This window comes from Caenorhabditis elegans, chromosome IV, assembly GCF_000002985.6.
Source record: "Caenorhabditis elegans chromosome IV".
NCBI lineage: Eukaryota > Metazoa > Nematoda > Chromadorea > Rhabditida > Rhabditidae > Caenorhabditis > Caenorhabditis elegans.
This window is the reverse complement of record NC_003282.8, coordinates 16,176,239-16,202,137: the sequence shown is the minus strand read 5'-3', so window position 1 is coordinate 16,202,137 and position 25,899 is coordinate 16,176,239. Positions and strand designations below refer to the sequence as shown.

The 25,899-nt window shown below is 29.8% G+C and overlaps 2 protein-coding genes, 1 long non-coding RNA gene and 110 other non-coding genes across 114 annotated transcripts; 78 read left to right on the top strand and 35 right to left on the bottom strand.

Annotated features, from left to right (window-relative positions):
• Positions 1-392: 392 nt before the first annotated feature.
• Y7A9A.1 (Gamma-glutamyltranspeptidase 1) lies at positions 393-5,121 on the bottom strand. Its single transcript, NM_070517.5, has 12 exons — positions 4,992-5,121; positions 4,488-4,682; positions 4,313-4,435; positions 3,140-3,567; positions 2,652-2,744; positions 2,506-2,601; positions 2,279-2,429; positions 2,157-2,227; positions 2,022-2,112; positions 1,488-1,774; positions 1,202-1,269; positions 393-1,003 (listed from the first exon to the last, which is right to left on the bottom strand). The coding sequence occupies exons 1-12, from the start codon at positions 5,054-5,056 to the stop codon at positions 848-850; spliced, it is 1,824 nt and encodes a 607-aa protein (NP_502918.1). The 5' UTR covers positions 5,057-5,121; the 3' UTR covers positions 393-847.
• 21ur-10668 lies at positions 514-534 on the bottom strand. Its single transcript, NR_065969.1, has one exon.
• Positions 746-766, top strand: 21ur-10191. The gene has a single exon (NR_065968.1).
• On the top strand, positions 1,113-1,133 carry 21ur-10843. The gene has a single exon (NR_065967.1).
• 21ur-1056 lies at positions 1,440-1,460 on the top strand. The gene has a single exon (NR_065966.1).
• On the bottom strand, positions 1,478-1,498 carry 21ur-8223. The gene has a single exon (NR_065965.1).
• On the bottom strand, positions 2,757-2,777 carry 21ur-6419. Its single transcript, NR_065964.1, has one exon.
• Positions 3,069-3,089, top strand: 21ur-6872. Its single transcript, NR_065963.1, has one exon.
• 21ur-2758 lies at positions 3,877-3,897 on the top strand. The gene has a single exon (NR_065962.1).
• Positions 4,247-4,267, top strand: 21ur-107. Its single transcript, NR_065961.1, has one exon.
• On the top strand, positions 4,807-4,827 carry 21ur-12677. The gene has a single exon (NR_065960.1).
• On the top strand, positions 4,808-4,828 carry 21ur-8519. Its single transcript, NR_065959.1, has one exon.
• A 48-nt stretch (positions 5,122-5,169) lies between the features above and the next one.
• Positions 5,170-5,190, top strand: 21ur-14835. The gene has a single exon (NR_065958.1).
• A 144-nt stretch (positions 5,191-5,334) lies between these two features.
• On the bottom strand, positions 5,335-5,355 carry 21ur-12406. Its single transcript, NR_065957.1, has one exon.
• Positions 5,344-5,364, top strand: 21ur-1945. The gene has a single exon (NR_065956.1).
• Positions 5,365-5,696: 332 nt separating this feature from the next.
• 21ur-4209 lies at positions 5,697-5,717 on the top strand. Its single transcript, NR_065955.1, has one exon.
• Positions 5,700-5,720, top strand: 21ur-13711. The gene has a single exon (NR_065954.1).
• A 297-nt stretch (positions 5,721-6,017) lies between these two features.
• 21ur-1751 lies at positions 6,018-6,038 on the top strand. Its single transcript, NR_065953.1, has one exon.
• Positions 6,039-6,122: 84 nt separating this feature from the next.
• On the bottom strand, positions 6,123-6,143 carry 21ur-13855. The gene has a single exon (NR_065952.1).
• Positions 6,144-6,424: 281 nt separating this feature from the next.
• Positions 6,425-6,445, bottom strand: 21ur-13551. The gene has a single exon (NR_065951.1).
• A 149-nt stretch (positions 6,446-6,594) lies between these two features.
• 21ur-3033 lies at positions 6,595-6,615 on the top strand. Its single transcript, NR_065950.1, has one exon.
• Positions 6,616-6,971: 356 nt separating this feature from the next.
• Positions 6,972-6,992, bottom strand: 21ur-9020. Its single transcript, NR_065949.1, has one exon.
• A 338-nt stretch (positions 6,993-7,330) lies between these two features.
• On the top strand, positions 7,331-7,351 carry 21ur-2210. The gene has a single exon (NR_065948.1).
• A 36-nt stretch (positions 7,352-7,387) lies between these two features.
• 21ur-7302 lies at positions 7,388-7,408 on the bottom strand. Its single transcript, NR_065947.1, has one exon.
• Positions 7,398-7,418, top strand: 21ur-8018. The gene has a single exon (NR_065946.1).
• Positions 7,419-7,442: 24 nt separating this feature from the next.
• 21ur-11032 lies at positions 7,443-7,463 on the bottom strand. Its single transcript, NR_065945.1, has one exon.
• A 102-nt stretch (positions 7,464-7,565) lies between these two features.
• Positions 7,566-7,586, top strand: 21ur-5371. Its single transcript, NR_065944.1, has one exon.
• Positions 7,587-8,081: 495 nt separating this feature from the next.
• Positions 8,082-8,102, top strand: 21ur-1919. Its single transcript, NR_065943.1, has one exon.
• Positions 8,103-8,194: 92 nt separating this feature from the next.
• On the top strand, positions 8,195-8,215 carry 21ur-12338. The gene has a single exon (NR_065942.1).
• A 189-nt stretch (positions 8,216-8,404) lies between these two features.
• 21ur-11616 lies at positions 8,405-8,425 on the bottom strand. Its single transcript, NR_065941.1, has one exon.
• Positions 8,426-8,519: 94 nt separating this feature from the next.
• 21ur-12598 lies at positions 8,520-8,540 on the bottom strand. Its single transcript, NR_065940.1, has one exon.
• Positions 8,541-8,727: 187 nt separating this feature from the next.
• On the bottom strand, positions 8,728-8,748 carry 21ur-2566. The gene has a single exon (NR_065939.1).
• A 244-nt stretch (positions 8,749-8,992) lies between these two features.
• Positions 8,993-9,013, top strand: 21ur-6021. The gene has a single exon (NR_065938.1).
• A 233-nt stretch (positions 9,014-9,246) lies between these two features.
• On the top strand, positions 9,247-11,569 carry Y7A9A.79. 2 transcript variants are annotated; one of them, NR_065930.2, is made up of 3 exons: positions 9,247-9,335; positions 10,940-11,190; positions 11,238-11,569. It is a non-coding gene; the product is annotated as an Unclassified non-coding RNA Y7A9A.79a (non-coding RNA). The 2 variants fall into 2 exon arrangements; NR_065932.1 differs by lacking the exons at positions 10,940-11,190; positions 11,238-11,569 and adding an exon at positions 10,305-10,620.
• 21ur-12371 lies at positions 9,489-9,509 on the top strand. Its single transcript, NR_065937.1, has one exon.
• Positions 9,493-9,513, top strand: 21ur-4380. Its single transcript, NR_065936.1, has one exon.
• On the top strand, positions 9,496-9,516 carry 21ur-9183. Its single transcript, NR_065935.1, has one exon.
• 21ur-3288 lies at positions 10,169-10,189 on the top strand. The gene has a single exon (NR_065934.1).
• Positions 10,170-10,190, top strand: 21ur-881. Its single transcript, NR_065933.1, has one exon.
• On the top strand, positions 10,976-10,996 carry 21ur-14834. The gene has a single exon (NR_065931.1).
• Positions 11,001-11,562, top strand: linc-111. Its single transcript, NR_101990.1, has 2 exons — positions 11,001-11,190; positions 11,238-11,562. It is a non-coding gene; the product is annotated as a long non-coding RNA linc-111 (long non-coding RNA).
• A 128-nt stretch (positions 11,570-11,697) lies between the features above and the next one.
• Positions 11,698-11,718, top strand: 21ur-6885. Its single transcript, NR_065929.1, has one exon.
• 21ur-10730 lies at positions 11,699-11,719 on the top strand. The gene has a single exon (NR_065928.1).
• A 16-nt stretch (positions 11,720-11,735) lies between these two features.
• 21ur-10162 lies at positions 11,736-11,756 on the bottom strand. The gene has a single exon (NR_065927.1).
• A 76-nt stretch (positions 11,757-11,832) lies between these two features.
• 21ur-3348 lies at positions 11,833-11,853 on the bottom strand. Its single transcript, NR_065926.1, has one exon.
• Positions 11,854-12,053: 200 nt separating this feature from the next.
• 21ur-11749 lies at positions 12,054-12,074 on the top strand. Its single transcript, NR_065925.1, has one exon.
• 21ur-11425 lies at positions 12,057-12,077 on the top strand. Its single transcript, NR_065924.1, has one exon.
• A 369-nt stretch (positions 12,078-12,446) lies between these two features.
• Positions 12,447-12,467, top strand: 21ur-11093. The gene has a single exon (NR_065923.1).
• On the top strand, positions 12,450-12,470 carry 21ur-1394. Its single transcript, NR_065922.1, has one exon.
• A 61-nt stretch (positions 12,471-12,531) lies between these two features.
• Positions 12,532-12,552, top strand: 21ur-10118. The gene has a single exon (NR_065921.1).
• Positions 12,553-12,811: 259 nt separating this feature from the next.
• On the top strand, positions 12,812-12,832 carry 21ur-595. The gene has a single exon (NR_065920.1).
• 21ur-15316 lies at positions 12,813-12,833 on the top strand. The gene has a single exon (NR_065919.1).
• Positions 12,834-13,149: 316 nt separating this feature from the next.
• Positions 13,150-13,170, top strand: 21ur-12630. Its single transcript, NR_065918.1, has one exon.
• 21ur-12691 lies at positions 13,151-13,171 on the top strand. Its single transcript, NR_065917.1, has one exon.
• A 221-nt stretch (positions 13,172-13,392) lies between these two features.
• On the bottom strand, positions 13,393-13,413 carry 21ur-15134. Its single transcript, NR_065916.1, has one exon.
• Positions 13,395-13,415, bottom strand: 21ur-5990. Its single transcript, NR_065915.1, has one exon.
• Positions 13,416-13,609: 194 nt separating this feature from the next.
• On the top strand, positions 13,610-13,630 carry 21ur-1343. Its single transcript, NR_065914.1, has one exon.
• Positions 13,631-14,118: 488 nt separating this feature from the next.
• Positions 14,119-14,139, top strand: 21ur-3711. The gene has a single exon (NR_065913.1).
• A 63-nt stretch (positions 14,140-14,202) lies between these two features.
• On the bottom strand, positions 14,203-14,223 carry 21ur-6974. Its single transcript, NR_065912.1, has one exon.
• Positions 14,224-14,401: 178 nt separating this feature from the next.
• On the top strand, positions 14,402-14,422 carry 21ur-8760. The gene has a single exon (NR_065911.1).
• A 191-nt stretch (positions 14,423-14,613) lies between these two features.
• On the top strand, positions 14,614-14,634 carry 21ur-6761. The gene has a single exon (NR_065910.1).
• Positions 14,615-14,635, top strand: 21ur-7547. Its single transcript, NR_065909.1, has one exon.
• A 99-nt stretch (positions 14,636-14,734) lies between these two features.
• On the top strand, positions 14,735-14,755 carry 21ur-3222. Its single transcript, NR_065908.1, has one exon.
• Positions 14,756-15,053: 298 nt separating this feature from the next.
• 21ur-1773 lies at positions 15,054-15,074 on the bottom strand. The gene has a single exon (NR_065907.1).
• Positions 15,075-15,354: 280 nt separating this feature from the next.
• Positions 15,355-15,375, bottom strand: 21ur-10022. Its single transcript, NR_065906.1, has one exon.
• A 450-nt stretch (positions 15,376-15,825) lies between these two features.
• Positions 15,826-15,846, top strand: 21ur-5513. The gene has a single exon (NR_065905.1).
• 21ur-7245 lies at positions 15,828-15,848 on the top strand. The gene has a single exon (NR_065904.1).
• Positions 15,829-15,849, top strand: 21ur-1137. Its single transcript, NR_065903.1, has one exon.
• A 147-nt stretch (positions 15,850-15,996) lies between these two features.
• Positions 15,997-16,017, bottom strand: 21ur-4383. The gene has a single exon (NR_065902.1).
• A 354-nt stretch (positions 16,018-16,371) lies between these two features.
• On the top strand, positions 16,372-16,392 carry 21ur-11502. The gene has a single exon (NR_065901.1).
• Positions 16,373-16,393, top strand: 21ur-6446. The gene has a single exon (NR_065900.1).
• Positions 16,376-16,396, top strand: 21ur-8280. The gene has a single exon (NR_065899.1).
• Positions 16,397-16,640: 244 nt separating this feature from the next.
• Positions 16,641-16,661, bottom strand: 21ur-8125. Its single transcript, NR_065898.1, has one exon.
• Positions 16,662-17,516: 855 nt separating this feature from the next.
• Positions 17,517-17,981, top strand: Y105C5B.1413 (uncharacterized protein; the record flags this gene model as incomplete). Its single annotated transcript, NM_001268955.1, has 1 exon — positions 17,517-17,981. One exon carries the CDS (start codon positions 17,517-17,519, stop codon positions 17,979-17,981), a length of 465 nt encoding a protein of 154 aa, NP_001255884.1.
• Positions 17,937-17,957, bottom strand: 21ur-7459. Its single transcript, NR_065897.1, has one exon.
• 21ur-14045 lies at positions 17,938-17,958 on the bottom strand. The gene has a single exon (NR_065896.1).
• Positions 17,982-18,128: 147 nt separating the features above from the next.
• On the bottom strand, positions 18,129-18,149 carry 21ur-14512. Its single transcript, NR_065895.1, has one exon.
• Positions 18,150-18,528: 379 nt separating this feature from the next.
• 21ur-1641 lies at positions 18,529-18,549 on the top strand. Its single transcript, NR_065894.1, has one exon.
• On the top strand, positions 18,532-18,552 carry 21ur-12429. Its single transcript, NR_065893.1, has one exon.
• A 323-nt stretch (positions 18,553-18,875) lies between these two features.
• Positions 18,876-18,896, top strand: 21ur-2530. The gene has a single exon (NR_065892.1).
• Positions 18,897-19,422: 526 nt separating this feature from the next.
• Positions 19,423-19,443, top strand: 21ur-8247. Its single transcript, NR_065891.1, has one exon.
• Positions 19,444-19,934: 491 nt separating this feature from the next.
• Positions 19,935-19,955, top strand: 21ur-9111. The gene has a single exon (NR_065890.1).
• On the top strand, positions 19,936-19,956 carry 21ur-7561. The gene has a single exon (NR_065889.1).
• A 147-nt stretch (positions 19,957-20,103) lies between these two features.
• On the top strand, positions 20,104-20,124 carry 21ur-14212. The gene has a single exon (NR_065888.1).
• Positions 20,105-20,125, top strand: 21ur-2967. Its single transcript, NR_065887.1, has one exon.
• Positions 20,126-20,512: 387 nt separating this feature from the next.
• Positions 20,513-20,533, top strand: 21ur-1441. Its single transcript, NR_065886.1, has one exon.
• Positions 20,534-20,623: 90 nt separating this feature from the next.
• On the top strand, positions 20,624-20,644 carry 21ur-7757. Its single transcript, NR_065885.1, has one exon.
• On the top strand, positions 20,627-20,647 carry 21ur-12855. The gene has a single exon (NR_065884.1).
• A 435-nt stretch (positions 20,648-21,082) lies between these two features.
• 21ur-13200 lies at positions 21,083-21,103 on the top strand. The gene has a single exon (NR_065883.1).
• Positions 21,104-21,639: 536 nt separating this feature from the next.
• On the top strand, positions 21,640-21,660 carry 21ur-4612. Its single transcript, NR_065882.1, has one exon.
• 21ur-2771 lies at positions 21,643-21,663 on the top strand. The gene has a single exon (NR_065881.1).
• A 125-nt stretch (positions 21,664-21,788) lies between these two features.
• On the top strand, positions 21,789-21,809 carry 21ur-8297. Its single transcript, NR_065880.1, has one exon.
• A 163-nt stretch (positions 21,810-21,972) lies between these two features.
• 21ur-2462 lies at positions 21,973-21,993 on the top strand. Its single transcript, NR_065879.1, has one exon.
• An 89-nt stretch (positions 21,994-22,082) lies between these two features.
• On the top strand, positions 22,083-22,103 carry 21ur-15522. The gene has a single exon (NR_065878.1).
• A 137-nt stretch (positions 22,104-22,240) lies between these two features.
• Positions 22,241-22,261, top strand: 21ur-3132. The gene has a single exon (NR_065877.1).
• Positions 22,262-22,400: 139 nt separating this feature from the next.
• Positions 22,401-22,421, top strand: 21ur-8093. The gene has a single exon (NR_065876.1).
• Positions 22,422-22,617: 196 nt separating this feature from the next.
• 21ur-2540 lies at positions 22,618-22,638 on the top strand. Its single transcript, NR_065875.1, has one exon.
• A 638-nt stretch (positions 22,639-23,276) lies between these two features.
• 21ur-189 lies at positions 23,277-23,297 on the bottom strand. Its single transcript, NR_065874.1, has one exon.
• 21ur-4440 lies at positions 23,280-23,300 on the bottom strand. The gene has a single exon (NR_065873.1).
• Positions 23,281-23,301, bottom strand: 21ur-14482. Its single transcript, NR_065872.1, has one exon.
• Positions 23,302-23,550: 249 nt separating this feature from the next.
• On the bottom strand, positions 23,551-23,571 carry 21ur-3369. The gene has a single exon (NR_065871.1).
• Positions 23,572-23,593: 22 nt separating this feature from the next.
• 21ur-10901 lies at positions 23,594-23,614 on the bottom strand. Its single transcript, NR_065870.1, has one exon.
• Positions 23,615-23,668: 54 nt separating this feature from the next.
• On the top strand, positions 23,669-23,689 carry 21ur-2485. Its single transcript, NR_065869.1, has one exon.
• A 134-nt stretch (positions 23,690-23,823) lies between these two features.
• On the bottom strand, positions 23,824-23,844 carry 21ur-4102. Its single transcript, NR_065868.1, has one exon.
• A 468-nt stretch (positions 23,845-24,312) lies between these two features.
• On the top strand, positions 24,313-24,333 carry 21ur-673. Its single transcript, NR_065867.1, has one exon.
• Positions 24,334-24,495: 162 nt separating this feature from the next.
• On the bottom strand, positions 24,496-24,516 carry 21ur-704. The gene has a single exon (NR_065866.1).
• Positions 24,517-24,736: 220 nt separating this feature from the next.
• 21ur-2221 lies at positions 24,737-24,757 on the bottom strand. The gene has a single exon (NR_065865.1).
• Positions 24,758-24,981: 224 nt separating this feature from the next.
• Positions 24,982-25,002, top strand: 21ur-1758. Its single transcript, NR_065864.1, has one exon.
• A 236-nt stretch (positions 25,003-25,238) lies between these two features.
• 21ur-1625 lies at positions 25,239-25,259 on the bottom strand. Its single transcript, NR_065863.1, has one exon.
• Positions 25,260-25,379: 120 nt separating this feature from the next.
• On the top strand, positions 25,380-25,400 carry 21ur-5156. Its single transcript, NR_065862.1, has one exon.
• 21ur-11340 lies at positions 25,383-25,403 on the top strand. The gene has a single exon (NR_065861.1).
• Positions 25,404-25,528: 125 nt separating this feature from the next.
• On the bottom strand, positions 25,529-25,549 carry 21ur-10139. The gene has a single exon (NR_065860.1).
• A 126-nt stretch (positions 25,550-25,675) lies between these two features.
• On the top strand, positions 25,676-25,696 carry 21ur-3499. Its single transcript, NR_065859.1, has one exon.
• The last annotated feature ends 203 nt before the right edge of the window (positions 25,697-25,899 follow it).

Genomic DNA, 25,899 nt, shown 5'->3' with positions numbered 1-25,899 from the left:
TTTTGTTACACTTTTAACAAAAATAAATGTTCCAGAAAATAGAAAAAAATGTTTTTGATCATTTCCTTGTTGTCAAACCAGGCACGTAGACAAGCTCAAAGCTTGGGGAAGTTGCGAAACCTTGAAATATTAGATGTTATTTAGGAAAAGGTGAATTTTTATTAGTCCGCAAAATAATTAATGAAAAACTAAAAATGATTTTGGCCAAGAATATGAGGAAAAAAACAAAATTAGAAAAATGAATATAAGATAAAATAAATAACATTTTAGTTAAGATAGTTTTGCCAAAATTTGAAATTGATGGAGTTTTGTTGGACTTGAATTATTTCTATGTTTTATTAGCTGTGTAACACAAAAATTAAAAACCATTCTATATATATGAATTAAGACAATTGAAAAATTGATATTCATAATATTTTGTTGGAACAATATTCTCAGTTTTAAAACATTAAAAAAAATGAAAACCCATGGAAATGTATATATTGAAAAAAAAATCTAAAAGTAAATTGAGTTGACTTAACTTTCAAAAAAGCAACACATTCAAAAAGTTCAATTGTATTATAAAACATACCAGAAACAAGATTATTCGATTAAATTTTAAATTTAATTTTTCATTTAATGTTTTATCAAATGTTTTTATTCTGGACAAAAAACAGAGTTCCACGAGGAAAGCTGTAGAAATTCAAAAAAAAACTAACGGTTTCAAATTTGAAATATTTATATGTGTCTTTTTAGTGAAAAATATTAAAATCATTTTTTTTATCCAATTCGATATAAACTAGAAGTATGAAAATATAATTCACGTGAAAATAAATACGTTACAAAAAAAAGTCAACAAAAATTCAATTTAATACCCAGCCGGTTCATTACCGGAGTGTCTTCTATAATCTGCAGCTGCATTATATTTATCACCGTCTCTAGTAATTGGGTACACAATTGCCAGACTTTCATCGGTTTTCTTCATTTTTTGGTCGTGATCCCGTTCCAGTTGTTCGAGGATTTTCTGTAAACATATTAAAAATGGTAAACTGTGTACCTTGTGTTAACAATGTTTAAAAAATTTTTTCCTGTTTCAGGAAATTTACATCCAACTTTCAAATTATCGCGTTTGTTTTTTTAGCTATAATTGGTTCCAAGACTTAATTTCATGATTTCTTGAAACTTTTTCACGATATTTTTGCATTTTAAGAATTAAAAAAACCTCAGAAAAGTCATTCTCCACTTCTGTTTCATATGGTGTTAGCTGATTGTGTACTCTCGGCATTTCCACTGAAAAATAAGAACTTGGATGTTTTGAATTCACATTTTCCATGTTTTTGGAAATTTTAAGATAAAAACTTTTATGAAGCTGTACTTCTTATAATTTTGAGTTTTTAAATTCAAAAAAAATCCACTGTTTCGTCTATTTTGTAAAAAGAGAACTCATTTCAAAAAAATACTTCGCCTGCATTTATATTCATAAATTTCAAATCTTTACAAAATCTTACCAATTTCCGCAGCACTCTGCCCCATAAGTAGTCCTCTAATCAGAGTCTGTGCAACCGCCGAAATAATTTTCGATCCTCCAGTTCCACCAGTCACCATTTTCACATTTCCACTGCTCACATCAAATACTATAGTTGGGCTCATACTGCTCATTGGTCGGCGTCCCGGTTGGATGTAATTTGCTGCAGTTGGCTCAAAACCCCAATGATTTTGAAAACCGGGTGTCGAGAAATCATCCATTTGATTGTTATAGATGAAACCGTATTTTGAGAGCATTTTTGAGCCAAATCTAGAAAAAAACAAGCATTGAAAAAAGTTTCCACCACAGCGGGGACCGAGCCCGGGTTGTTACGAGTTGCAACAAAAGTTACTACCGCCTAGACCAACTAGTTACGTTGTTCTGTCTAGACTACAAAAGTTCCGCGAGGAAGCAGCCGACACAAATTGAGTTTGCTAAGCGCCCGACACCTTACGGGTACATACATCCATCTCAAATTGCGGAACCCATGAAGTGTCGGTCATGACTCTTAACTCACGCAGTATTAATTGTTGAAGTCAAGCTAACTGCATTTCCATCATCATCCACCACACTTATCTGCGAAGTCCCACTATCCATAATCGCAGGGCCTTCAATTTAAAATTCACAGTGGAGCGTGTTTGCATAAACCTACCTGACGTCACATAGTATGAAACATCTTGCGATTTGTCCTTGAGACGCTTGCTGAGATATTTGATAAAGCTACTGAAACAGGTTTTGGTTTTAATTTTTTTTAATTCTGGGATTTCAACTAACTTTTCCGTCAAGTTCCTTGCAATTTGCATGGATTCCGGTGAAAAAAGATAGTCACCAAGTTGACCCCGTTGACCGTAAGCCAGCTTCTCCGCTTCAATCAATGTGTGGTAGAACTCTGCGTCGTTGAACATTTTCTTGTCGCGGTAGAGTCCTAGAAATGGGGAAGTAGATTCTAGGCATGCCTACCTACAAGGCGAGCCTCATAGGCACGTAGGCACGAAACTTACTTGCAACAATACGTGGAATTGCCTGTGTAATCGCCCAGGACGATGGTGGTGGAGGTCCGCAGATTCTGTATTTTCCAAGATCGGCGTAGAGGGTTTCTGCAAACTTTTTAATTTTTTTCCAAAAAAACTTTAAGGTTTAGGGGTACCCATCACATGAGTTCGGTAGTTCCTCAGGTCATCAATCGTGATGATTCCGCCGTTGGCAAGCATTTCGCGGATGATTCCATCGGCGATGGATCCTGTATACAAGTACAATTTAAACGAAGGATTTATCAATTCTGTAGCTTTTGGCACTAATATATCAGTATAGTGAAACAGTTGCAGCCAATCTTTTGAAAGCCTTTCATAAACCCCTGGATACGTCGGCTGCAAGATGTCAGACCACTGCAGCCGACAGTGTACGGGATTAATTTTTTTCGTAAAATTTGCAACATTTGTCGGAGATCTATGGGTTTCTAATGTTGAAAACTACACTTAAACGCAATAATGTATTGAATTTATCCTTTTGAAAATTTTTACTGTTTCTTTGGGATATCAAATTCAACGTTTCTTGCTCAATTCAATCAAAAGTGAAACATTGATTTTATTTATAGAAAAAAAAGCAACTGACACCTCACAGGCCCCCAATCCTCACCATTATAAAACAATTGCACTGGGTCCTGCGAGTTGGCGATCAATCTCAAAAACTTTGCCAGTGGGTAATTTGCCACTATCTCCCCAACTTTATAGAATTCTCCGGTAAACTTTGAAGTGTACAAATTCCTTAAAGCCTCAATCTCAGGTCGTTCCTTATACTTGGAAATTCTGTCGAAATAGTCATGCATAGCCTTATGCATTGGAAATCCTTTGGCCAACTGTGCAGCTGGCATAACTAGATCCGACCATGGAATCACTTTTGATCCATATTTCTGATAGGCAGTCCATAGACCGTGAAGTTCACCGGGAATTCCGATTGATTGATATCCAAATTGGGCAGAGTCTTTGTCGTGGACGTACATTTTTTCGGTTGCCAGGGAAGGAGCCGTCTCGCGGGAGTTTAGAAATACGCATTTCTTTTCTTCTCTGAAAATTATTTGAACAATTGAGAGTATTGTTTTGAAAGTGGGAGCATTTTTCAGTTTCAGCGTGAAAATTCAAACAGCCGACACCTTGCGGGGTAGGCTAATATAGTTATCTAGCCTAACCCGTGAGACGTCGGTCGTCCAGGAGTACAATAAACAGCGCGTGGCATTTATCTGAATTTGCCATGAGCGACAAAACTCGTGAAATGACGGACGAGACAAAACATAATGAAGTTTCGAAAATTTGAGTTTCTAAATAATTACTGTTTCTACTAGTGCATACTAACTAATTATTCCGAAACAAAACTAATGCAATCGGAGGATTACCCCAGAAAGATAATTACACGTTTTCCTGCATTTGCTTTAAACAAAAAATTCTTCGTAGCGTTCAGCCCCTTTTACCAAAAGTTTAATTCGAAAAACCTTGCGAACATTTTTGATTTCCAGCAACCGACCCCTTATGGGATTCAGCTGGTTTTTTACACAACCCATGAGACGTCGGGCGCTTACATGTTGATAAGCAGTGCGAAAAAAATTTTTGGGCTATACTTGAAGTCTCAAACACAACAGACCAGTATCACATTTTGGAAAATTTTTTTTTGAAAATTTAGCTTCAAAATTTTCAAAACTTTTCACTGTTTCCAATAGTCGATAAAAACTCAAATACAAAATTAATTCAGTTTGTTTTCCATTGTGAGAAATATTGATATTTTTTATGACTGCTGGTTTGAAACACACAAACTCACTTCAAATAAATGACAATAAAATCTCCGCCACCAATTCCTGTAGCGTACGGTAATACAACTCCATTACAAAATGTTGCCGCAATTGCTGCGTCAACTGCATTTCCACCCTGGATTATCACATTTCTGGGATTTATTTCATTTTATTTTTGTACAGTTTTCAATTAATCTTTGAAACCTGGCAATTTCCGCACAAAATCTGGAATCTGCCACCGCTGCTGCATTTTTGAAAATTGCTGATTTGGACTTTGGCACGACTACTACGTGCTCCGTGTGCTTATTTCCTACGAAATTGTATACTGTAGCGATAATGGCCCAAAGGAGGAAAATGACTGCAACGACGGAGAGGAGAAGGATACCAATGTGGTATTTTCTGGAAAAAAAGACTTTGCGGGAATTATATACTGTTTCGGAACCAAAAAATGAAGTAAAATGACTTTTAAAAGTTTTCACTTTTTCATGTTTTTCATTTAATTATTCCAAAAACCTTTTTCATATTTTACAGTCAACCAATAATTACAATTTATATTGTACCTACGTATCTGCTAAACCTATTTTTATTTCAGTGAAATTGTGTGTTTGCAGCGTAAATTTTAGTTTTTTCAAAATCTATTATTTTATGGAATTTCATTTTATGGAAATTCGCCAAAATCTGACTAGAACTAAAGTTTAAAAAACTCACTTTAACTTCTTCATTAAAATTCTCTCCTGAGCCATATCGGCTCTAGAATCTATGACAACTACCATGTTTTAATGGTAGTTGAAGAATAAAACTATGCGAAACTTTTTGGAGCGCTCGCCTAACTATATGTACAGTTTCAAGTGCTAAATATTCATATGACCCTCTTGTTCTATTAAAATGCAAATCCTTGTTAAAGTGATGATTTTTTTTTTGGTTTTTTGAAGTTTTAACATTTTGAAAAGATTGAGAAATAGAGAAATAAATAATAATATTTTCCAATTAATTTGAAATTTTCACAAAGTTTCTAATGTTTCAGCAAGTTTACAAATTTTGTTTCATATTTTCTATATAGTACATATGAATATTAGCGTTTAAAAAATAACTGAAAAAAAAAACATCTCGAAATAGATTATATCCGGAAATCCGGAAAAAAAGAACTAAAATTTCGATCAATTTGGAAAGAAGAGGCTATTTTTTTTTGAATTATTTTTTGACGATGTAGGTAATTGTTTTCCCAGCTTGAAAATTAAATTAGAAACAAATGGAAAACTTTGAAATTTACGAGAAAAAACTTGATTTTCAATCTTTTTTTTTCAAACCTTTAAAACTCGAAAATCGTGAATAAAACGTGAAAATAAAATAAAAATGTACTTTTTATTATGTTTTATGAAGTTTACAAAAGCAGCTGACATTTTTCAATTATATTGTCAAGGAAAAATATCCACAGATTACTTTTGAGTTGCCTGAGAAGTCAAAGTAAAACGCAAGACGAGCTCAAATGTATTGTAACGTTAAATCCAAAAATCAATCAACTCTGTACAATGAAAAAAATTAAATTGTCATAAATATATAAAAATAAATCTTGTTTTATAAAGTTTATATAATCGTTATTGAAATTGCTTTTTATGCAATTCATTTTTGGTTGCTATTTACAAATAAATGTTTCAGGTTGCCATGAAAATTTCGTTTTAATTTTTTTCTGTTTCAAATAATTGTTAATTTCAAAATGCCAGACTTAGTTTCTGATTCTGCTTCTGAGTTCATTAACAAATTATATATCCTAGAAAAGCTGTATAAAATCCTCAGGTACTGCCAAATGCCTATCTGACTATGTTCTTGCCTGCCGCATATTTTCTGTAACTCGACAGAAAACTCCACGGGTTGTAACATTTGTTTTTCTGAAGTTCAGTTGAAACAAAATATTTTTGTGATTTTATGCGGCAGGTATGAGGCACTTCTGGATTGTAGGCAGGCAGGTTTCACGGGAAAACACGAGAGATTTCAGGACCATTCAGGTATTTTTCTACAAGGTAGGAGATCTGTACATATAGAGATAGCCATGCATCCTTAGGCGGTTGTGGGAATAAACAATAGACGAAAAAACAGAAGTGTTTCGTTTTTCGATATTTCAAAAAAAAAAAAGATTATTGAAATTAAGATATATCTGGCATCTAACATTCTGTTTTTGAAATATGAAAATTTACAAGCAAAATTGAAACCGCTGAGTTTTTCAAGGCAAATTTCTCTTTGAATTTTTGAAATTTATCACAAAAATGTACTGTTTCAAATTGTTATGAAATGAGACAGACATAAAATCCGGTATTAAATGATTGAAATATTAATTCTCCATTACTATAAAAGTCTTGTATACTTTTGTTATAACAGGTAATTTTCGAAATGTGAAACACAACAGAAGTTCAGCATATGCTCAAGATAAAAAGCTATTTTACTTTAAATCATATTGAAGCACTCAATTTTTTTTAGAAATTTTCAATGCTTTAGACATTTCAGAAAACACTGATTTTCGTACAAATGCACCATGACCAGAAAGAATCTGCTGATGAAAACGAAAAATGGAACCATTGAACTGTATATATAAATTTTCTACAAAATAGAATTTAAGAAAGAAAGAAAAACAAATCAAATATGATGTACAGTGTTTCAATGTCCCATAAAACATTTTGCAACTTTGTAAGAATTGGGTAAGCGGTTATTCAAAGAATCCAAAAATTATTTCAAATCGTACCTATGGGCGATATGAATCAGTATAATTTTTTAGATAATAATTCGGACTAGAAAAAACAATTTGAAAAATAGTGTTTTTTTTTCTGTTTTCCTAACTCTTTGCATTAAATATATATGAGATACCAACTGCCTTATCCTGGCAGCTGGACAGACATTGAATGGCACAAAAAGAGCAGGTAACTTTGATTTTAAACTTTCTAGGCGCAATTGTTAGGAAAAATGGAAAAATAAAATGTAACAATTTAATAATTTTCGGCAAAATGATTGTCTGTTTCACATTACGCATATAAAAATTTGTGTTGTCAGATTTCTATTAAGTTTCAGGCATTATTCGACTCTTTCAGATTTTTCTCAAGAATTCTTATTTTGGTTCAATTTTAATGCGTTTTCGAGTAAATATACATTATGTTGTAACTTTTTATGTGTTGTTAAAACATCAAAAATTAAATAATTGATGAACAAGATGTGTCTTGAAGAACAAAATTTGAAACAGGAAATAAGTTACGGTTTCACAATATGAACAAAATAGAAACTTTATTTTTTGAATGATACATTGAGTGAATGATTTGTTCCATATCTGCGCGTGTCTTTTCGATGTGAGCGCATAAACCTGGGAAATAAAAGTTCATATTAAAAAGTATTTCCGTGAAACCCTTTTGAGTTGCTTTCTTTAAATGTTAAATGAGAAATCAATTGTTTTCGCTGATGTTCAGCTGTGAGTTTTCAAAATTATTCAAATTGAAACGTGTATACATGCTTCGAAATGTCAAAAGAGGTGAATTCGTAAAGAAAATTTACATAAAGAATCGTATACTTTTTTATATTTTTGATATCATCTTTGCAAAACAATTAAAACTGACTTTTACAAAAGGTGAAAAGAATTCTCAGAAATAATTAAGACATGTCATGTGTCTACAAAATGTGCAAAATATTTTAAGTCTATTTTGTTCATGCTCTTATGAAAGCCGATGGTGAGCTTGAAAAACTAAAATTGTAATTATAAAAACATCTTGGCATTTATTGTTTCAAGTTGTTTTTATAATATATAACAATATTTAAGGTTACTAGGGGCATGGTTTATTGAACATTAAAAATGTATTTCAAACGATAAAAGCTAAAAGTATTTTACTATTTTAAAATGTTTATTTAATATTGCTTCTTATTTATTGAAGCTATGCTCCGTACAGTTTTCTAACTCAAAATACATTTTTAAACGAATTTTTTACTAAAATTTAATTATCTTGGTTCGAGTTTTTTAAAATTTAATTTTCTAGTTTTTTCAGATTTCGTTGGTGTCCTAGATTTTTGAATGGCAAGAATATTCATAAAAACTATCAGAAAATTCAAAATAACCAAACAATCAAACCTAATAGTAATTCACGTTTATCCTCCAATAATCAGAGACCAGATTTTATTTTTATATATGGCAATTTTTAGAAAAGATGATTGAAACCTAAAACCATATTGTTTTTATAATAATTAGTGGTTAACTCAAAATTTTTTAACAACTGTAAAAGAAAAAAATCAAATCAAAAAAAATTATGCTTACACTTACCAGCAAGATGAAAACGATAATCTTTACAAAAAAAAATATTTTTCGAAAAAAACCTATTATTTAGGAGGATTACTCAAATGTAGTCGAAGTAGTGAAAAATAGCCAATATTTTGGCGGAGCCTATTTGCCAATTTTATCCGTTTACGCTTCTTCAATGAGTTGATTGATGAATTTGGAGTAAATGCATAGACAATGCGTTATTTTTTATTGAGTGTGTAAAACAGACTGCTATATTTTCAGAAATGTTCGCCTTTCAGCCGATCTATGCCTAAATTGAGCCTATATATTGACAAAAATTTAGTTTTTTAATGTTTCTAACTGATTGTAACAAACTAACATTTCACTTCTAGAAAATTAAAAATTTGAAAAATTCCACTGTTTCAATGTGTTAGTAAAAAACATACAAGGTTCCACTTTCCACTTTGTTTTGCCAATAATAAAGTTTATAAAATACATAACCAATTGCTATGAGGAGCTCAACATAACTAAAGTCAGCTCAGACGACACAAAAACTAATTTTTAAATTTCGAATTCAAAAATAAACTTTACAAAGTTCAACTATCGAATTAATTGAATACCGTGCCCATATACACTCAAATCTAACCTTGATTTAAGCAAAACGCTTCGGCTGACCTTGGAAAGTGAAATGTCAAATAGTTTCTCTCGTTGCTATTCATTTTGTACTTTTGTCGGGCGACTGGTGGTTGCCCTCTGATTTTACTGATTTTACTGCCTTTTATTTGAAACAGTGTTTTATTATACCGGTGAGTTTTGGTTTTTTCAATAGCTGAAAATATTTTTACTGCATCTTTTGGAACTAAATTTATTCAAAAACCGTTATTTGTTTTTCAAAAAATTTCAAAACTTTTTTCTACTGTTTTACATTCTCTTTAATAGTTTTCATAAAAATGCAAAAATCAATAATAGTGTCTTTTCGGTCTAAAATTTCATTTGTTTTTTTTTTGAAATAACTACTCGTATTTTTGTAAAAAATAGTTTAAATATTTAATTTTAAACTGGAAAAAAATTATGTAAATTTCTCAAATAGCCAAACAAATTCAAAAGTTGAAAATTGAAAAACAGCCGTTTTCCTGAAAAATTGTTGTCAACCACCTTTAAACCGTTTTCTCAGAACTGAAAAAGGAGTTTATCGCTACACAATATTTGCAAAATCTAGAGATAAGCGCCACCTTATTAAATTTTCACCGCAAAAATTTGAAAATTTTTGAACAAAACTCTGCTTATTTCCAAGGTCATTTCAGTTTGGATATTTAATTTTTCAAAAGTTTTCCACGCAAACTATAAATTTTCTAGCTGTCTGGTAGGTGGAAGTATTGTATGAATTTCAGTAAATTAAAAAAAAAACAATTTTGAAAATCAGTTCATTAATTTAGAACGACTGATAACATCGGATAAAATAAGCATATAGGCTCCGCCCAAATATTGGCTATTTTTTCAATACTTTCACTACTTTTGAATAATTCTCCTAAACAATAGCTTTTATTCAAAAAATAATATTTTTTTGTAAAAAATGCTTTCTAAAAAAATTGACATTTTCATCTTGTTGGTAAATGTAAGCATAAATTTCGAACTTCGATTGTACATGATCAATTGTGCCACTGTATATTGAATAAATCACTAGTTATTAGAAAAAAATTGGCACTTTTAAACAATGTGCAAAGTTAATTTTTTATTCAATTTTCAGGTTGAGAAGCCAATTTGATCTATTTCAGGAAACAAATTAAAATGAATCCAGAGATTGGGTGCTGATTTAATTAATCCGGCAGTTTGAAGTAAATGAGATGTAGAACGTGTGATGTGCACGCCCATTAATATCTATAAAAAATGGAAAATACCGTATCTCGGACACAACGTGACCACAGAACTTCTCATAGAATATGGATCCGCCCTACGAACCCAATGTTTCATTTTAAAATTAATTTGAACACTTTTTTATTGTCAGTTCTGTTGTTTTTATAATTTTAGTAATTGTTATAAGATAATTTAAAACTATAAATAAAATATTACATTCTTTAGTGTTGCGAATATATTGAAAATTTAAAAAAGGAGCATTCCACTGAATAAAACGTTTCAAGTCACTTTAATCGTGCTGAAATGGTCAATATTAACACTATAAAATTATCAAAAAAGCCAAATTTATCGAAAACTTGGCAATTTACCAAAACTTACAAGACTAAGCACACTAGAAAATTAGTTTCAATGATTTCAATTTTATTTGGGTTTAAAAAATTTGCACTGAGCAAAACCCCAACTTACATAGCTTGCCAATTATTGAAACCTTGCAAACATTATAAAAATTCAAAAAAATTAGGCTTAAATTATCTTTTTCATAATTAACGCTTTCCAGATGTTTATGACAACGCCAACCAAATACAATAGCTGATGCAACCCAAATGTTTGAAACAATGATTCAAAACAAGAGAGAGCAGATTAACATCGATTGCGGAATATCAATAACAATACTGATGCCGAACTTGAGACATATACCACAGCACCAATCTCAAAAATAATGGAAGAACACCGCCTGATTCAAAGACTCCTCAACTCAATCAAGGTGTATCAAAAAGCTTTGGAGATTTTCAAAATTGTTGCCGAATGGTAAATTCAGGTTATTAAATCACTTTTTATACTTGTTTAATTTTCAGTTGAAATCATCCTAGATTTGAAGCACAGCGTGTATGAAAGCATTGCTGGAGCTATCGAAAAAATTACTGGTTTGATTGAGCTGACCAAAGCTCGATAGGAGAACCACCGAAACGAGTTCAAGCTCACCAATGATGAAGCTGACGAGGAAGAAGCTTGAGGAGTCTACCGGAGATGCTACTTTGTGCGAGCCTAGTATCACAAGCACAACTGCTGATTTCGGAGAAAACGCTTTTTATATAAGTTGTTGCCCAAAAGCAAGCTCTTCACTTGTTTTCAACCTCTGTATTGTTTTATATCCTTAAAAATCATAAAACTTCTTTAATTAACATAATTGTTGTTATTATTTTTTATACATGGGTATATGAACCCAAGTTCATATCTTGTAGCAAAAAAATTGGTTCTGAAAAAATTTACTGTTACAAATTGTTCATCACTTTTTGTGATCAACATCCAAGATAATTCCAATGTTCTTTGCTTGTTCAAGCTGAATTTTTTATGTAAAACGTCAATTTTTACTAATTCCAGGTCTCGTCACGAGAAATTTTGTTGAATGCATGAAAGTGTACACCTTCAAATACTACTTTAATTTCGAGTTTTCTACAACATCGCAGTGCACTGAAAAACGGCAATTTCAAAAAAAGTTATAAAATGTTATTGAAACAGTAAAAAAATTAAGAAGGGCATAAATGAATGTCAGAAACTACAGTACTCCTTGAAGGCGCATACATTTTGCAAAAACAACGAGGACGTTTTCCAAAAGTTGTTTTCGCTGTTTCACTAGTCGAATGAATCAATTTTCAAAAAAAAGTTATCATTAATTCTTCTATAGATTGTTGGAAAATTTTTATTTTAAATTATTAAAGTATCAAACTTAGATTATTACAGGGTTCTTATAATTGCGTATAAAATTTATTCAAAACGGAAAAAAATTTGTTTACTTCAAATTTTTCAAACAGTTTAAACGAAAGGGCATTTTGATAAAGTAAAAATAAATTTGAGAAAAAAAAATTGAAATTTAAAATTAATTGTGATATTGTTTTTTTTTTAATTAGAATTTTGACATTATTATATTTTGATTCATACATAGTAAGTTTTTTGATAAACCAAATTTTCAAAACTTAATGAAACCTGGTCGGAATCTTTAATAATTTTTTTTGAAAAATTACAGTTTCACGTATATCATAAATTGTTTAAAAATAATATTGAACTGCTACTTCTTTATGTCCAAAACTTTTTTAAAGCATTGTACAGTTTCAAGGAAGTCGTATTTAAATATTCTTGAACAGATTTCATTCCTTGTCCCTTTTCATATGATTTTTAAAATTTGGGCATTTACTTCAGTTTTTGTACGTTCTTTTTTTCGATTTAATGTAATTTGTTTGAAAAAAAAAACCTTATGCTTCAACAGTTTCATTAGTTTTATGAATGGACTTTGAAAAATACAGTTCATTTTGTGTAATCTTTTTTCACGACATACGTATCTGAAAAGAGCGTTTTGTTTTATTGGAAAATTAAAAAAAAAAGTTTCCTGTTTCAAATTTTCTTTTTCAAATTTAAATTTATTTTTAGTCACTTAGTCGATTAATTCTACAAGTTCAAAAACGAAACATGAAAGTGTGTTTTTCTGGGACATCAGATAACAGGTGACGTCATTTGTTATAATGTTTTGCTAAAAAACATGTTATCTAAACACAAAACAGAACAATTCAAGTGATAAAAAGATATGATCTTTTGATGTTGTGGTTCTTTCTTTTAATTTGAAACAACTCATTTTCTACAATACTTTTTTTGTGGAAACTTGGTAAATGGAAACAATTTTCAGTTTGTAAGCAAAACAGTGAATTGAAAATTTTTTTCAAAAAATCCCTGTTTCATGACATTGTTACTCAACTAAACATTCAACTTTTGGTGTTTTGTCGAGACTCATTGTTATTGCATTAAAATGTTCAACTATGCAAAAATTCCGGATTAAAAAAGTTAAACGTGGTCTGTAACCTCAAAAACTATTATGAATAGAGTTTTCATGCAAACATTTTGTTCATAAATATCTGCTGATAATTTGGCACTTGTGTAGGCACAAGGCAGGCGTGGGCAGTCTTGCTGGTAGCAATGTAGGCATGTCACTTTGTTTGATTTTTATGAGTTTGGACATTAAAGTTCTAAAGAGTTTATTGAAATTGTGACAATATTTTATAAGACAAATTATAAACAAAATGCAACAGTGGAATTATTGTGCTTCGGAAAATGTATTTTATGAAAAAATTAATACAATAGCTCTAACAATGACAGACTCTAATTCAAAAATTTCGAAAACCAAATTTTATCTGTTTCACATAGCTCTCAAATTTTCTGCATTTTTTCTATCAAACAATGAAGGAAGAGTACGAAACTTTTGTAAAATTATATTTGAAAAAGTTAACTTGGAAATTTTTTTAATTTGCGAACTTTCCAATAGTTTGAATTGTTTTTAAATTGAATTACTGAAATTTTGCATTTTTCCTATAAAGTTATTTTTTCACTATTAAAAAGGTTGAATTTCATTTTTTGTTGAAATTTTGAACAACTTTCCGATGACCTTTAAAAAACTTAATCAAACTCGGCGTGGAAGGAAAAATTAAGTAGAAATATGATAAGAAAGAGAAAAAGTGAAATTTTGTACTTATCAACCAATGTTCCGTCTCAAAATGTGCTTTTTCGTGTCACTAAATGATTGATTTGGAACATCAGTGACCACTTTTAAGGGAAATTGTTTTTGGTTTCATTAGTACTGAGCAAATTCAAAATTTTTTTAATTTGAACAAGTCGTTCAATTTTTTTTTTCAAAAATTAAACAACTGTTTCACAAAATTTCTATAAACTTTTGAAAAAACTGTGAGATACTCATCTCTTCTTCTTTCCAAGTCTTTTCAAGGTTCCAAAATGGAAATAAACACTCATAATTTTTTTTCAAATATCCCTTTCAAAAGTGTGTTCATAAAATTCCGAACTAACACAAACACTTTAGTCATACTTCACACAAAACGGAAACAGAAACAAGCCACATTTATTGTCATACATACATTTCAAAATTAAATTTCAAACTTTGCGCTGATGTTAAAAAAAAACCCAAAAAAAGTTATGTTTTACAGAATTGTTAAATGTTTCAGTTTAAAACAATTAATGGTCTTTTGAGTTCTATTTCTTTGAGTTGATGCCAATTATGAAGTTTTCACAAAAATGTCCCACTGAACGGGACTTTATTTTTATGGTTTTAAGGGTAATACAATTTGAAAAAAAAGAAGACCTAAAGTGGAAAACTTGAGTTTTTGTGTTTTCTCGTTTAAAAAATAATGTGTTTCAATAATGTTTTAAATTCCTGAAAAAAAATTTGAAGAATTTACAAAATTTTGAAGGATCGAAGCTTTTTTGAATTAAAAATAGACTATTCTTGCCGTTGATTTGAAGCGACCGGCATTTTCACATCTTTATTACATACGAAAAACAGATTATTGAGCACTGCGTTAACGGTTTGCAGACAAAAAAAAACTTATTTGAACATTCTTTCCAAATGTAGCGTCTGATTGGGTTTATTACAATATTACAGTTTTACAATAGTATTACAGTTGTATAAAAAAAGTTTCTTCTGTCACTGAAAATACATTATGTCTACCTGATTAACTAAAACATTTCCCGTATACCTTTACTTAGAACTTTACTTCCAGATTTGTATTGAGTCCTAAAAAATTCTTTGGAATACCATAAAATTGAACACTTTACTGAAAAATGTTACTGTAACATGCTTTTGCTAAAACTCGATATTTTGAACATTCACATCAGGTGACACCAAATTTAGGTTATCAAACTACTATTGAACATGATTGTTATAAATTAGTATAATAAAACAGTGGTAGAAAATCAAATTTAAACATTTTTCATAAAACTTGAACTCCTAACGGATTAATAATTTTTTTTTGGAAACTTCCAAAATTTTGTTACCAATTTGCAATCATGTTTGCGTAATTCAATTTGAAAATCAAAATAATTTTTCAAAATCAATTTGGAGATGTTTATGAATCTCATCAGGTGTTTTGCTTATTATTAGAATAGATCAATCCAAAACTTCATCAATGAATACATTCAATGAATACAATGGATAAAATGAAATGAATCAAGAATACATTTTTGATAACATATAAGTGAAACAGTTAGGATGTACACTTGAAAATTTTGAAAACATTTATAATTTTCAATACAAACTGTTAACTATATAAACTTTTTTATTTGGCTCTTCTGTCAATATTTAACAAATCAAAAAAGAAAAAAATTAAATTTGATTTCAAATCACCGAAATGAACTAAACGTCTCAAGTGTGTGTTAAATTTTTACTTAAAATTGCATTACGATTTGTCATTTTTGTAAATCATTCTGAAAGATTGTAGAAAAAAGTACTTACACAATAAAACCAAATGTTTCAGGAATCTGTCAAGTATTCCAAGTCATTTTTGCGTTACTAACAATTTTATGAAATGTATTTCAAAATGTATTAACATGAAAATATTTTAACAGATTCGAGTTATTGATAAGTTTCGACGGATTTTGCAAATTTACTATTTTAGACGAGGATGGTGAATATTTATTTCCGACAAATTTTAAAAAATTGGAGAAACATGAATGGGATGCCTAAATTTTTATTGAAATGAGTAGTCTCCAAAAAAGTTTACTGCAACAAAATTCTTTTGAAATTTTTAAATTCCATAAATAGAACCATTTTTCAGCAGATTTCACTCTATTAGTGTGATAATACAAATTGACTTTTGGTGAAAATAAATCAACAAATTGAAACAGTCGCAGTAGATACCATGTTGTTAAATATTTTCTCAAATTTAATTTTTTAAGAATAATATTCAATTGCATTGAACAACTTTTCTTCAAAAATTAGTTGGCTTATTAAGTTTGCAGCCATCTCAACGTAATTTTTGAGATGATTATAAATTTTTGTTCTGTAATTTTTCGGATTGGATGAAAGTGATAAATCTATCTAAAATTGATTGAAAGCCGCAGTTGGATATCAGTTTCGATAAAAAACTTTAAATAAATTTTTAATTTTTTTCTGTTTCCGAAATGTGTTAAATATCTAATGAAAAACTGTGTGTATTAATTCAAGCAATCCAAACGATTTCAGCAAGCTTCTGGTTAAACTTTAGAAAATTATCATACCATGATGGTGTGAGTAAAGGAAACTCTACGAAAGTATTAGTAACCAGAGGAACAAAGTACCATCCACTACTGAAGCAGATGTGCCCTGTAAACTATAAACTTCGTACATCGGCCTGCCAATGAGTGTCAGTTTACAGCCTATTGCTCCGTAAAAGGAAATGATTTTGGTAGATGGAAGTGGATAACACTGCATTCAAATTTGTTATCTATTCGGACAAAACTTGCAACTAAAAATTAAAATCCCTTAAAACTTTAGTAACTGAATTTGAAACAGGCATTGAAAATTAAAAAAGACTCAGAGTTTTGAGATGCAAAATCATTTACGAAAACCTATTCAATTTTGAAATGTAACCTATTTGCCTTTTTTTTAATGGTGAAATTAGGGGTTCCTTCACTGTCATAAATTTGGTTTTAATTTCAATTTTCAGATTATATACCTTTCTACAATGCAATTCAAAGAAATTGTGCCAACTTTGATATAGCAATGTACCAAGTGTATGTACCAAGTGTATTCGTCTCACTCATTGCCACACCAATGTGCCAAGTTTTATGATTCTCCACAGAATGGACATGGTTTACGGGAAGGAAAAGGGCTCCCGCCTATTTACCGTGTAAGGATATATCTGGAATTTCCTAACTCAGTTAAGAAATTGATTTCTTTTTTCTTTTTTTTTTAGTTGATATTTTTATACTGTTTCTGTTTTGTTTCAAATTGTTTTCAAATTGCTAGCAGAAAAAAATGTTCATGCTTTTTACATTTTTTAAAATCTGAATTCCATTTATTAGTTCTTTTAAACTTTTCCAAATCAGTGAAAATTTACAATTAAAAAACACAAATCTCTGAAAGACCGGTGTAAGTTTCACTACATTTAATTTCCATTTTTAAAAATTTTTTTAAAACAATTTCTATATGGTCTAAATTACACCAAAAATACATTTAAAAGACAAAAAATCGATATTATGCTCCGCCCATTTCTTGGTTTTTAAATAAAAAATTTTCCCGTATTGATATTGCATTTTCGACTTAAAATTTTCTGCCTAAAACTCAGCTTTATATATGAACAATTTTTTTAGTGTCAGTTATGCATTGCAACAAAGAAAACGTATACCTTGCCGGAGAGCCCAACAGAAACAATCAGAATCATTTCACAACCCTGAGGGAAACACTGTTCGCTAGGCATAACAGTCAGGGCCCTTTTTTAATTTCATCAATTTCAAATTTTGCACCTGGAAAATTTGTGGAATCTGTGGGAATCAATTCAAAGAATTTTAAAAATCACTCTTTCACATCTAGAACTTCAAATGGCAGAGGTTCAAAAAAGAGAGCAGTTCCATATGAGAAAAGTAAGAAGGAGAGGAAAAATGGTAAGAAGGATGAGAAAAAAAATGAGGGAAAATCGGAACATTATATTTTTGATGACGAAGATGTCGATAAAGTATTGCAATTGATCAAGGAAGAGCCAGTGAAGGAAAAAGTGCCAGAAACACCAGAGATGGAAGCATGGATAACCAAAAAAATTGAAACTATTAACGGACTTGAAGCATAATTTAGCAATAACTCGAAACAGTGGAAAACTTGAAGAAATTTGGAAACCCATTATTGTATTCAGTGTTAGTACTCAAAAACAAAAATCTGATAATCATAGTCGAAAATGCTTTTAAATTCTCATATTATATTTTTCGAGAAATAATTTAAAAAGTATTTTAATCTATAAGTATATCAATTAGGATCACAGAAAATTTATGAAAAATTTGAAACAGTATAATTTATTTTTCATCTGGATCATTTTTACGATTAAAAATGGATCTTTTGTGAATAAGATCAGCAATATATGATTTTTATAAGATCACAAAAAGTTTATAGAACATTGGAAATTGTAAATTGTAATAGATTTCACAACCAATTATCAAAAATTTAATTATTTGAAAAACGGTTTTTCAAATAATTAAATTTTTGATAATTGGTTGTGAAATCTATTACAATTTACAATTTCCAATGTTCTATAAACTTTTTGTGATCTTGGTTTCCAAATTTCTTCAAGTTTTCCACTGTTTCGAGTTATTGCTAAATTGACTCATTTTATTCTCCTGCATTAGTATATTGTATATTGATGAATCCCAAAAATTAGGCCCAGCAGTTTTTTTTTCAGAAAATGACAGGGAAAACGCAAAAATCAGAAGTCGTGAGATGTCGGCGGCTGATATTGGTTGGGATTCTGATTTTTGCCTTGAAAAAAGGCAGGACCTAAATTTGAAATTTTTCAGATATTAAAATTAAAAAATGTTCACATAAAATTTTGTCGAAACCGTTTAAAACTATCGGGAACACTGCAACAACATCAGATTTTGTTACCATATTTAAAAACCTACAAATTTGAACAATCACAATTGTTTGACTATTTCAAATTGTTCATAATTAACCATAGAAATTAAACATTCATTCGTTCCTGTTCAAAATCCAAACTTATCAAATATTCCTAAAACTAATTTTTGAACTATATCTATCTAATTTTAAATTGATAACGCAAATTTTCCGTATTTTCCACATTATATTTTAAGAAAATGGACATTCATTTTTGTATCGAAACTACGGATTTTCTATATTATCGTGACATAAAATTCTGATTTTTTTCCAAAAATAGTGTTTCAGGTTATTTTGAGAATTAATTTTTTTGATCATTGAGTATTTTTGTATTTATTTTTTTTTCAACTCTCTGTTTTCTGACTTTTGAGGTCAATCTGTGTCTCAAAAATTGAAATATGTGAGTTATAATGCATTTTCTTGTCGGGTTATCTTCTTTTGGCCAGCTGTCGCAATTTAAAAAATCTAATATTTTCAAATTTTTCCAAATTTTCTGTTTCAAAATTTTGTACAAAATTCGATCGAAAACCTGAAATTTCAAAAAAAATTTTATTCTCAAAAAAATGTTGAAGAAGTTTTAGCTGTTTCCCATTTCTTATTTAAAGTTCATTGAAAATAAAAATTAGTAGATATTATATTCCGTCATAAAAATTTTTAATATTGTTTTAGATTGTAGAGTATATCTAAATGCCAAAACCTCCGCCTCCATACGCCTGTAAAAATTGCACCAATAAAAATTAAAATTTACCGAATTTTTTTCACTGTTTCACTTATTCGTAATATTTTTATGAAAAGCTGGGTGTTTCTTACGAAAAAGTGTGCAATATGAGCGGTAGGCAGGCACGTAAGCATGAGCAAAGCTATTCTTATCAACCACAACCATGACTTTTATCTAAATATAAACGTTCGAATTTTCTCTTCATACTTTTGTTCCGCTAAAAATGCGGAGCATTACCTTATTCTCATTTTCGGCAATGTTTTCAGTTTCAGACACAAAAAAATAAAATAAAAACTATTGCAAATCTCGCTAACATCCTCTGAATTGAAAAAAAATAATTGCAAAAAAAAAAATCAAAATTTCCAAAAAAAAATTCCGTTTCACATGTTTCTCTTATTCTTTTGAAAAAGTTTGAAATAATTCTTCAGTTTTAGTTTAGCTCTTTGATAACAAGTTAGGCGGTTATTAACATGATCGTTCAAACAAAAATCTCAGCTCTTTTAAATTTTCATGATTTTGTATCGCTTCACAAAAAAAAAGTTTCCTGTTTCAGACAGGTTATTCATAATTTCCGTTCACATTATTTGCATTGCTTGGATAAAAAGCGTTGCAACCTGAACATAACAGACCAAAAAACTCCTTAGAAAATCCTAAATTTTCAAAACTTCTCCCGTTTCACCTTTTTTAATAATGTTTGGCGGTAAAAATTGAAACAATTTCAATGATGGAAAAAACATTTTTCCCCAAACATTAAAAACTTCATATTGTTTCAGTTTGTACATTCATTTGAATCGTTCTAAAACGCCTGCCTACCAACGCCTATCATCCGCCTTCACACAAGTCTACTGCCATCAGACACCGGAACTCACACAGAATTGCAGAAAATAGGCGGTAGGCAGGCTAGTAGGCATAAACTAAAAAGTGCCAGTTTTCTTGAAATCTCAAATTTTTCTTGTTTCAGATTGGTCACATATACTTTCACCGAATTGCTGAAACATTGCATCATTTGATCTAAGTCATTTTCAAAATAGAATCCAAAATGTAAAAAAATCCCAATTTTTTTCTGTTTCACATTGTATATTTGTTTTCATCAAACATTTTTATAATATTGCTTGGAATCTCAAAAATTGTGAAAAAATTGCGCCAATTGAAAGGCACTGTTTGAAAAAACATTTGAAAAAACATAACAACCCTTGAAGTGTCGGCTGTACGCTGTAACAGGGGTTAAGTTGGCCCGCGAGATGTCGGCTGCTTCCCCAAAACCTCCACTTGCAGAATGGTGTCCCATAACTTGACGGCTACTTTTTTTCGACTCCTGTAAAATGTCGGCTGCCCTTTTCGCTACCAGTAAACTGTCTCCATCTAGATCCCTAACAAAAGTGCAATGTTTCTAGAAGAAACCAACTTAAGATCATCATTTGTCCCTTCAACTCCTTATCTTCAACACAAACATCGCCTCTGTTTCTCTCGCCACCCTCCACCAATTCTCACAGTCTCTACAGCCTCGAGAAGAACATTTTCTCTGTTTTCTGAGGCCATTAACTGATAAGAAAGAACAGGAGAGAGAGTGGAAAATTGAAGAGACGCAGAGAAACTCGGAGACGAAGGCGAAGACAAATTGTGGTCGTTGATCTGAGACGAATCGCGCCATCTTCTTGGTTTTTTCTTCATCTTTTTGATCGGTTTGACGCGGGCAAGAGCGTTAACATTTCGTAGTCTCTCGGCACAAGAAGTTACATTTAGGAAATGGTTGAAAAGTTGATAAAAATGATGAAAAAAAGAAGACATGATAAGAAAAAACGACAACACTTTTTGTGACATTGATATCGGTCTCAAGGCCACGTGGAAATTTGGAAACCCGACCAGGCGGATGATTCAATAACAAATTTTTGTTATGAAAAATGAACCGTGAAATTGGACTTTATGCATGCCTACCTGCCTAGGTTACCTGCTTGAAACAAAGAATGACGTGGCGCCCAACATTTTCCAGTCTCTGAGCAGGCGTAGGTTGCCTAAAAAATGGACATTTTTGTGAATTTATTGCTAAAATTTTTTTTTTGAATTTTGGAATAAAAAAATCTGTTTCAGAGTGGTCACTTAATAATTTCAATAAATATTATAAAATTAGTGAAATGGTGAAAGTATTGTCACATTATCAAAAAACTATTTTTCTATATTTCCGGTTGCAACTAAAATATCGGCCATCTTACATCTTAAATATATTTTTTGCGGTTTCAGATTTGTCACTCATTCATTTCGCATATTTTGGAACATTGAGGATTTTTTAAGAACTGGCATAAACTTTTTTTCTGTAATCTTGGAAACCACAAAGAAAAAAGTTCGGGCATCTAATTTAATTTGAATTTTCAGAAATTTCGAAAAAAAAAGTGTTTTTTTGCCAAAATTTTTATCGGTTTCAACATCATCATATTTAAATTGGTGATTTTTTCTTAAACATTACGATGATGTTTTGTTCAATCTTACTTATAGCTTTGGAAAAAAGTTTCTTGTAAAAATAATTATGTTTTATTATTTTTACTTCTGACTTTTGGTGAAGTTATAAATTAATAAAGTTGCAATTATTAAAGATTACATTTTTCTGGCATAATTTCCAAAAAATGTGATTTTGGAAGCTACGAAAAAAGAAACAGGGAGTTTTGAAAAAACTTTTTTTTTTCTGTTTCAAAATGTTTAGTTATTATTTTTTCGATGATCATATTTTTTAGTAGACACATCTCATCGTCTGAAAATGCGCTAAAATTTTTAGTTTCGTTACTTGTCAGCGGAGAGAATTTTTTAAAATCTGATAAAATTTCATTTTTCGAAAAAAAAAAACAAAACTGTTTCAGGGTAGTCATTTATTTGTAGAAAGAAAAACCACAATATTATCTTTTTAAGTCGTACATATTTTCATCGTATTATTTGTTTCTGATAAATGTGAGCTATTCTAACGAGTTTTTTGTTTTTTTAAGCTGTAAAATGAAAAAATGGCTATCTAACTGGTTTTAGAATTCCAGAAATCCTGATGGAAAACATTTTTTTTTGCAAATTTTTTTTCGGTTTCAGATTGTATACTTAGTTTCCGAGGAAAATTTTTAAACATTAGAATTTTCGATGCAGGTGTTTAATTTTCGATAAACTATCTCGCTGTGAAGAGGAAACATTTTTTGAGTTTTGGGAGTTTTGAAAAAAAAAGTCTTACTAATTGTAAGTTTCCGATTTTTCATTTATTCTTTTTGGTGAACATTTGGCCATTTTATTAATGTGGAGCTCCGAAATTTTTTTTATTTCTTCCACTTTTTTCGGTTTCAGATTAACCTTTTCTTTTGGGGTACAATTTACAACCTTCTCAATTTGTTCAATGAACATTTTGCTTGTGATACTAATTTTACATACAGTTTCTAATAATCTGAAAATTTTGCATTTTTCAAACAAAAACTGTTTCAGAATAGTTATTTATTTGAGGCAAGAAGTGTACCTTGTTCCTACTAAAATTTATTAATTTTATACATTTTTGTTCATTTACTATTTTTGGTGCAAAAAACTTGTCTCAAAAATTAAACAATAGCCGAAAAATAGACAGATAAAATTTGAGATTTCTCGAGAATTTCAAAAAATAAATAATCAAAAAACAAAATACTAGTTGAACGGAAGTGATGGAAAATAATTTAAAATAATTTAATTATTTTTTGGCCTGAAAAATCAATAAATTTAAAACTTAAACATCTTGAAATTTTCGTGAAGACGTGGAAAATGCACAATGATACCCTATGCAAATATTGAATAAAATTACAATGAAACTAGTGGAAAATATGAACTCTGTAAAACAGTTGAATAATTTTCGTTACAATTTTTTCCCGAATAGCCAATTTTTCGGTTTTTGATTCCTTTTTTTCAATCTAAAGATCTCTCTTTGAAAATGTGTCGTAAAACTGTTTTCTCTTATCAACTCAAAATCGAAACATTTCTTATCGCCAACCACAGTGAAACGGACAAAAAGTGTCTATTTTCTATATGGTAGACACGTGAGTTTACGACCTACCTCAAACTACACCGAACATCAAATTTTGTCGAGTTGGACTTTTGTGGAATTGGTGAAAACAATTACAGTTTCAAAAATTTAATATATGTTTTTTTTCTGAAACAAAAACCATTGGTGTGATGTTGCTGCTATCATCATTTAAAAAAGTCTGACATTTGAATTGGGAAATTTTTCTTCAAAAATATTTTCGTAGGATTTTGAATTGTTTTTTGAAAAGTATAAAAAGTACTACAAAAACAGTGGTTTCTTGAAAAATTTTAGTAGAACCTAAAAACTAAGTCGAGAGCACTGGAGCTTTTGAAAACAATACTCAGTATATAGACCTCTTAAAAAAGCAAAAAAAATGTGAAAACAAATTAAATTGCTAGAATCAGACTAAATTCCAAGATTTGTGGTTTTTTATATCAAATTTTTATTTTGAGAATTAAAAAAAATCTTTATGCTGAATATATGCAAGATGATTTGAATTTGCGAACATCCAGAGCAATCATCGATGCCATTGGGGCGTGGCTAACTTTGCTGATTGGTCGAGCGAGAATGTTAGAACAAGAAAAAAATCAGGTTAACTTTTAAGTGGAACATTAAAAGTACCAGAAAAATTTTGTATATTTTAGGTTTCATTTTAGTTAAGTAACTATTAGTAACATTAGTAACTATTTGCCAATATCACTAAAAAGTTATAAAAAATTCTCGATAAATAACAACAAAATCATTTTCAGAATCATCTTATAATTCTATTACTGATTTAAAAATCAGTAGTGTACAAGGATATTTTAAATCTTTTGAAATTAATTTTTTTCAATCGATGTGAAAGGACAAAACAAAAAAAAATTATTTGACACCGTTTTCAAGTTAACCCTTCATTAAACTGCATAATAATGACGGAACTCGACAAATTTCGGGTGCTTTTTTCAGAATTACGAAAATTTTTTCAATATCGCCAAAAAAAGAATGCACAGAATGATTTTTAAATAAAATAGAAACATGAAGTAAATGTACTGAAACAGTAGAAAAAGTTATACAAAAAAAATTATTTTTACAGAATTCGGTTACGAAAACAAATTTAGGGGAAAAATTGCTCATCTATTTTTCAAATTTTGAATGGATATTTTAACAAAAAAAAAAATATATATAGATATTTTTTATTTATTTTAATTTTTCTTGTTTTTTAATCAGTGTTCATTTCACGGTAACTAATGCAATAATGCAAAGAAAGTTATTTTGTATAAAAAATTATGTGAAACAGCAAAAAAATATTGAATTTTCACAAATTCCACTTAGTCGCCTGGAACATTCAAAAATTAAAGGAGGATTCTAGTTATACCTATGTGAGGTTAAACCTATATTTTTTTTCATTTAAAAAACGAGGCAAGTTTATACTATTTCATATTGTTTTGAAAATTCACACTACTTTATAAATTTTAATACAGCAACCTGCCAAGTCGTAGAATTCAAGTTTTTATAATTTAAAAAATCAACCTTTACCCTCAATTATCAGTTTGAAAATATGTTTTTCCCGCTAAAACATATCGAAACAAACAATTTTTTTTATCAGCAAACGGGAAAAAAACTGGATTGAAAAATATATATTTTGGGGTAAACAACTTATATGGCATTGGTCACTAATCAGTTGTACATTGGTTTTTTGTGATTTTTCTCTAATTTTTTAATATTTTTGAGTTTGTAATGAAAATCAACATCTAATGTCATTTTTGAAAAATTCAAGTTATATAAAATGAAGTTGAAAAATTAAAAGAAAAAAGTTTGAAAAAAATTGCTGTTTCAAAATGTTTCCTTTATCAGAACTTTATAAGCTTATGCGATAGTTTGGTGACTAAGGAAGAATTTTAGAATTTTTGTTCTAAAAAACTCAAATTCTGTGTAGTCCTCTCCCAGAAAGTTTTTGAAGATTTCCTGCACTTTTAATCAACTTTTTTAGAGTTTTAACTTTCAAAATGATGTTCTAATGTTTTTGAGTAACTTTTTTCGAATATTGTTTTTTTTTTCTGAATGTCCGTTTGAATAAAATGGAGTTGAAATAGTGAAAATTTCAAATTAATTTTTTTTTTGATGCTGTTTCAAAGAATTGTGTTATTCAGTTCAATATTCTCTCAATTGATTGTACTCCACTGAGGAAATTTCTACCTTTTTCGAGTTTTCCGGCAACCTGAACCTTTTTTTCGGTTTTTAATTTCAAAGATGACATCATAAATCAAATTTGCCGAATAAAAACTTAGGAACTTGAGCAATTTTCAGGTTTTTTTGCACATTTTTTTAGTCATTCATTTTGTTGGTTCGGAACAAAGTTTTGAAAACTTTATTAGCGAAAAAAAACAAATCTTC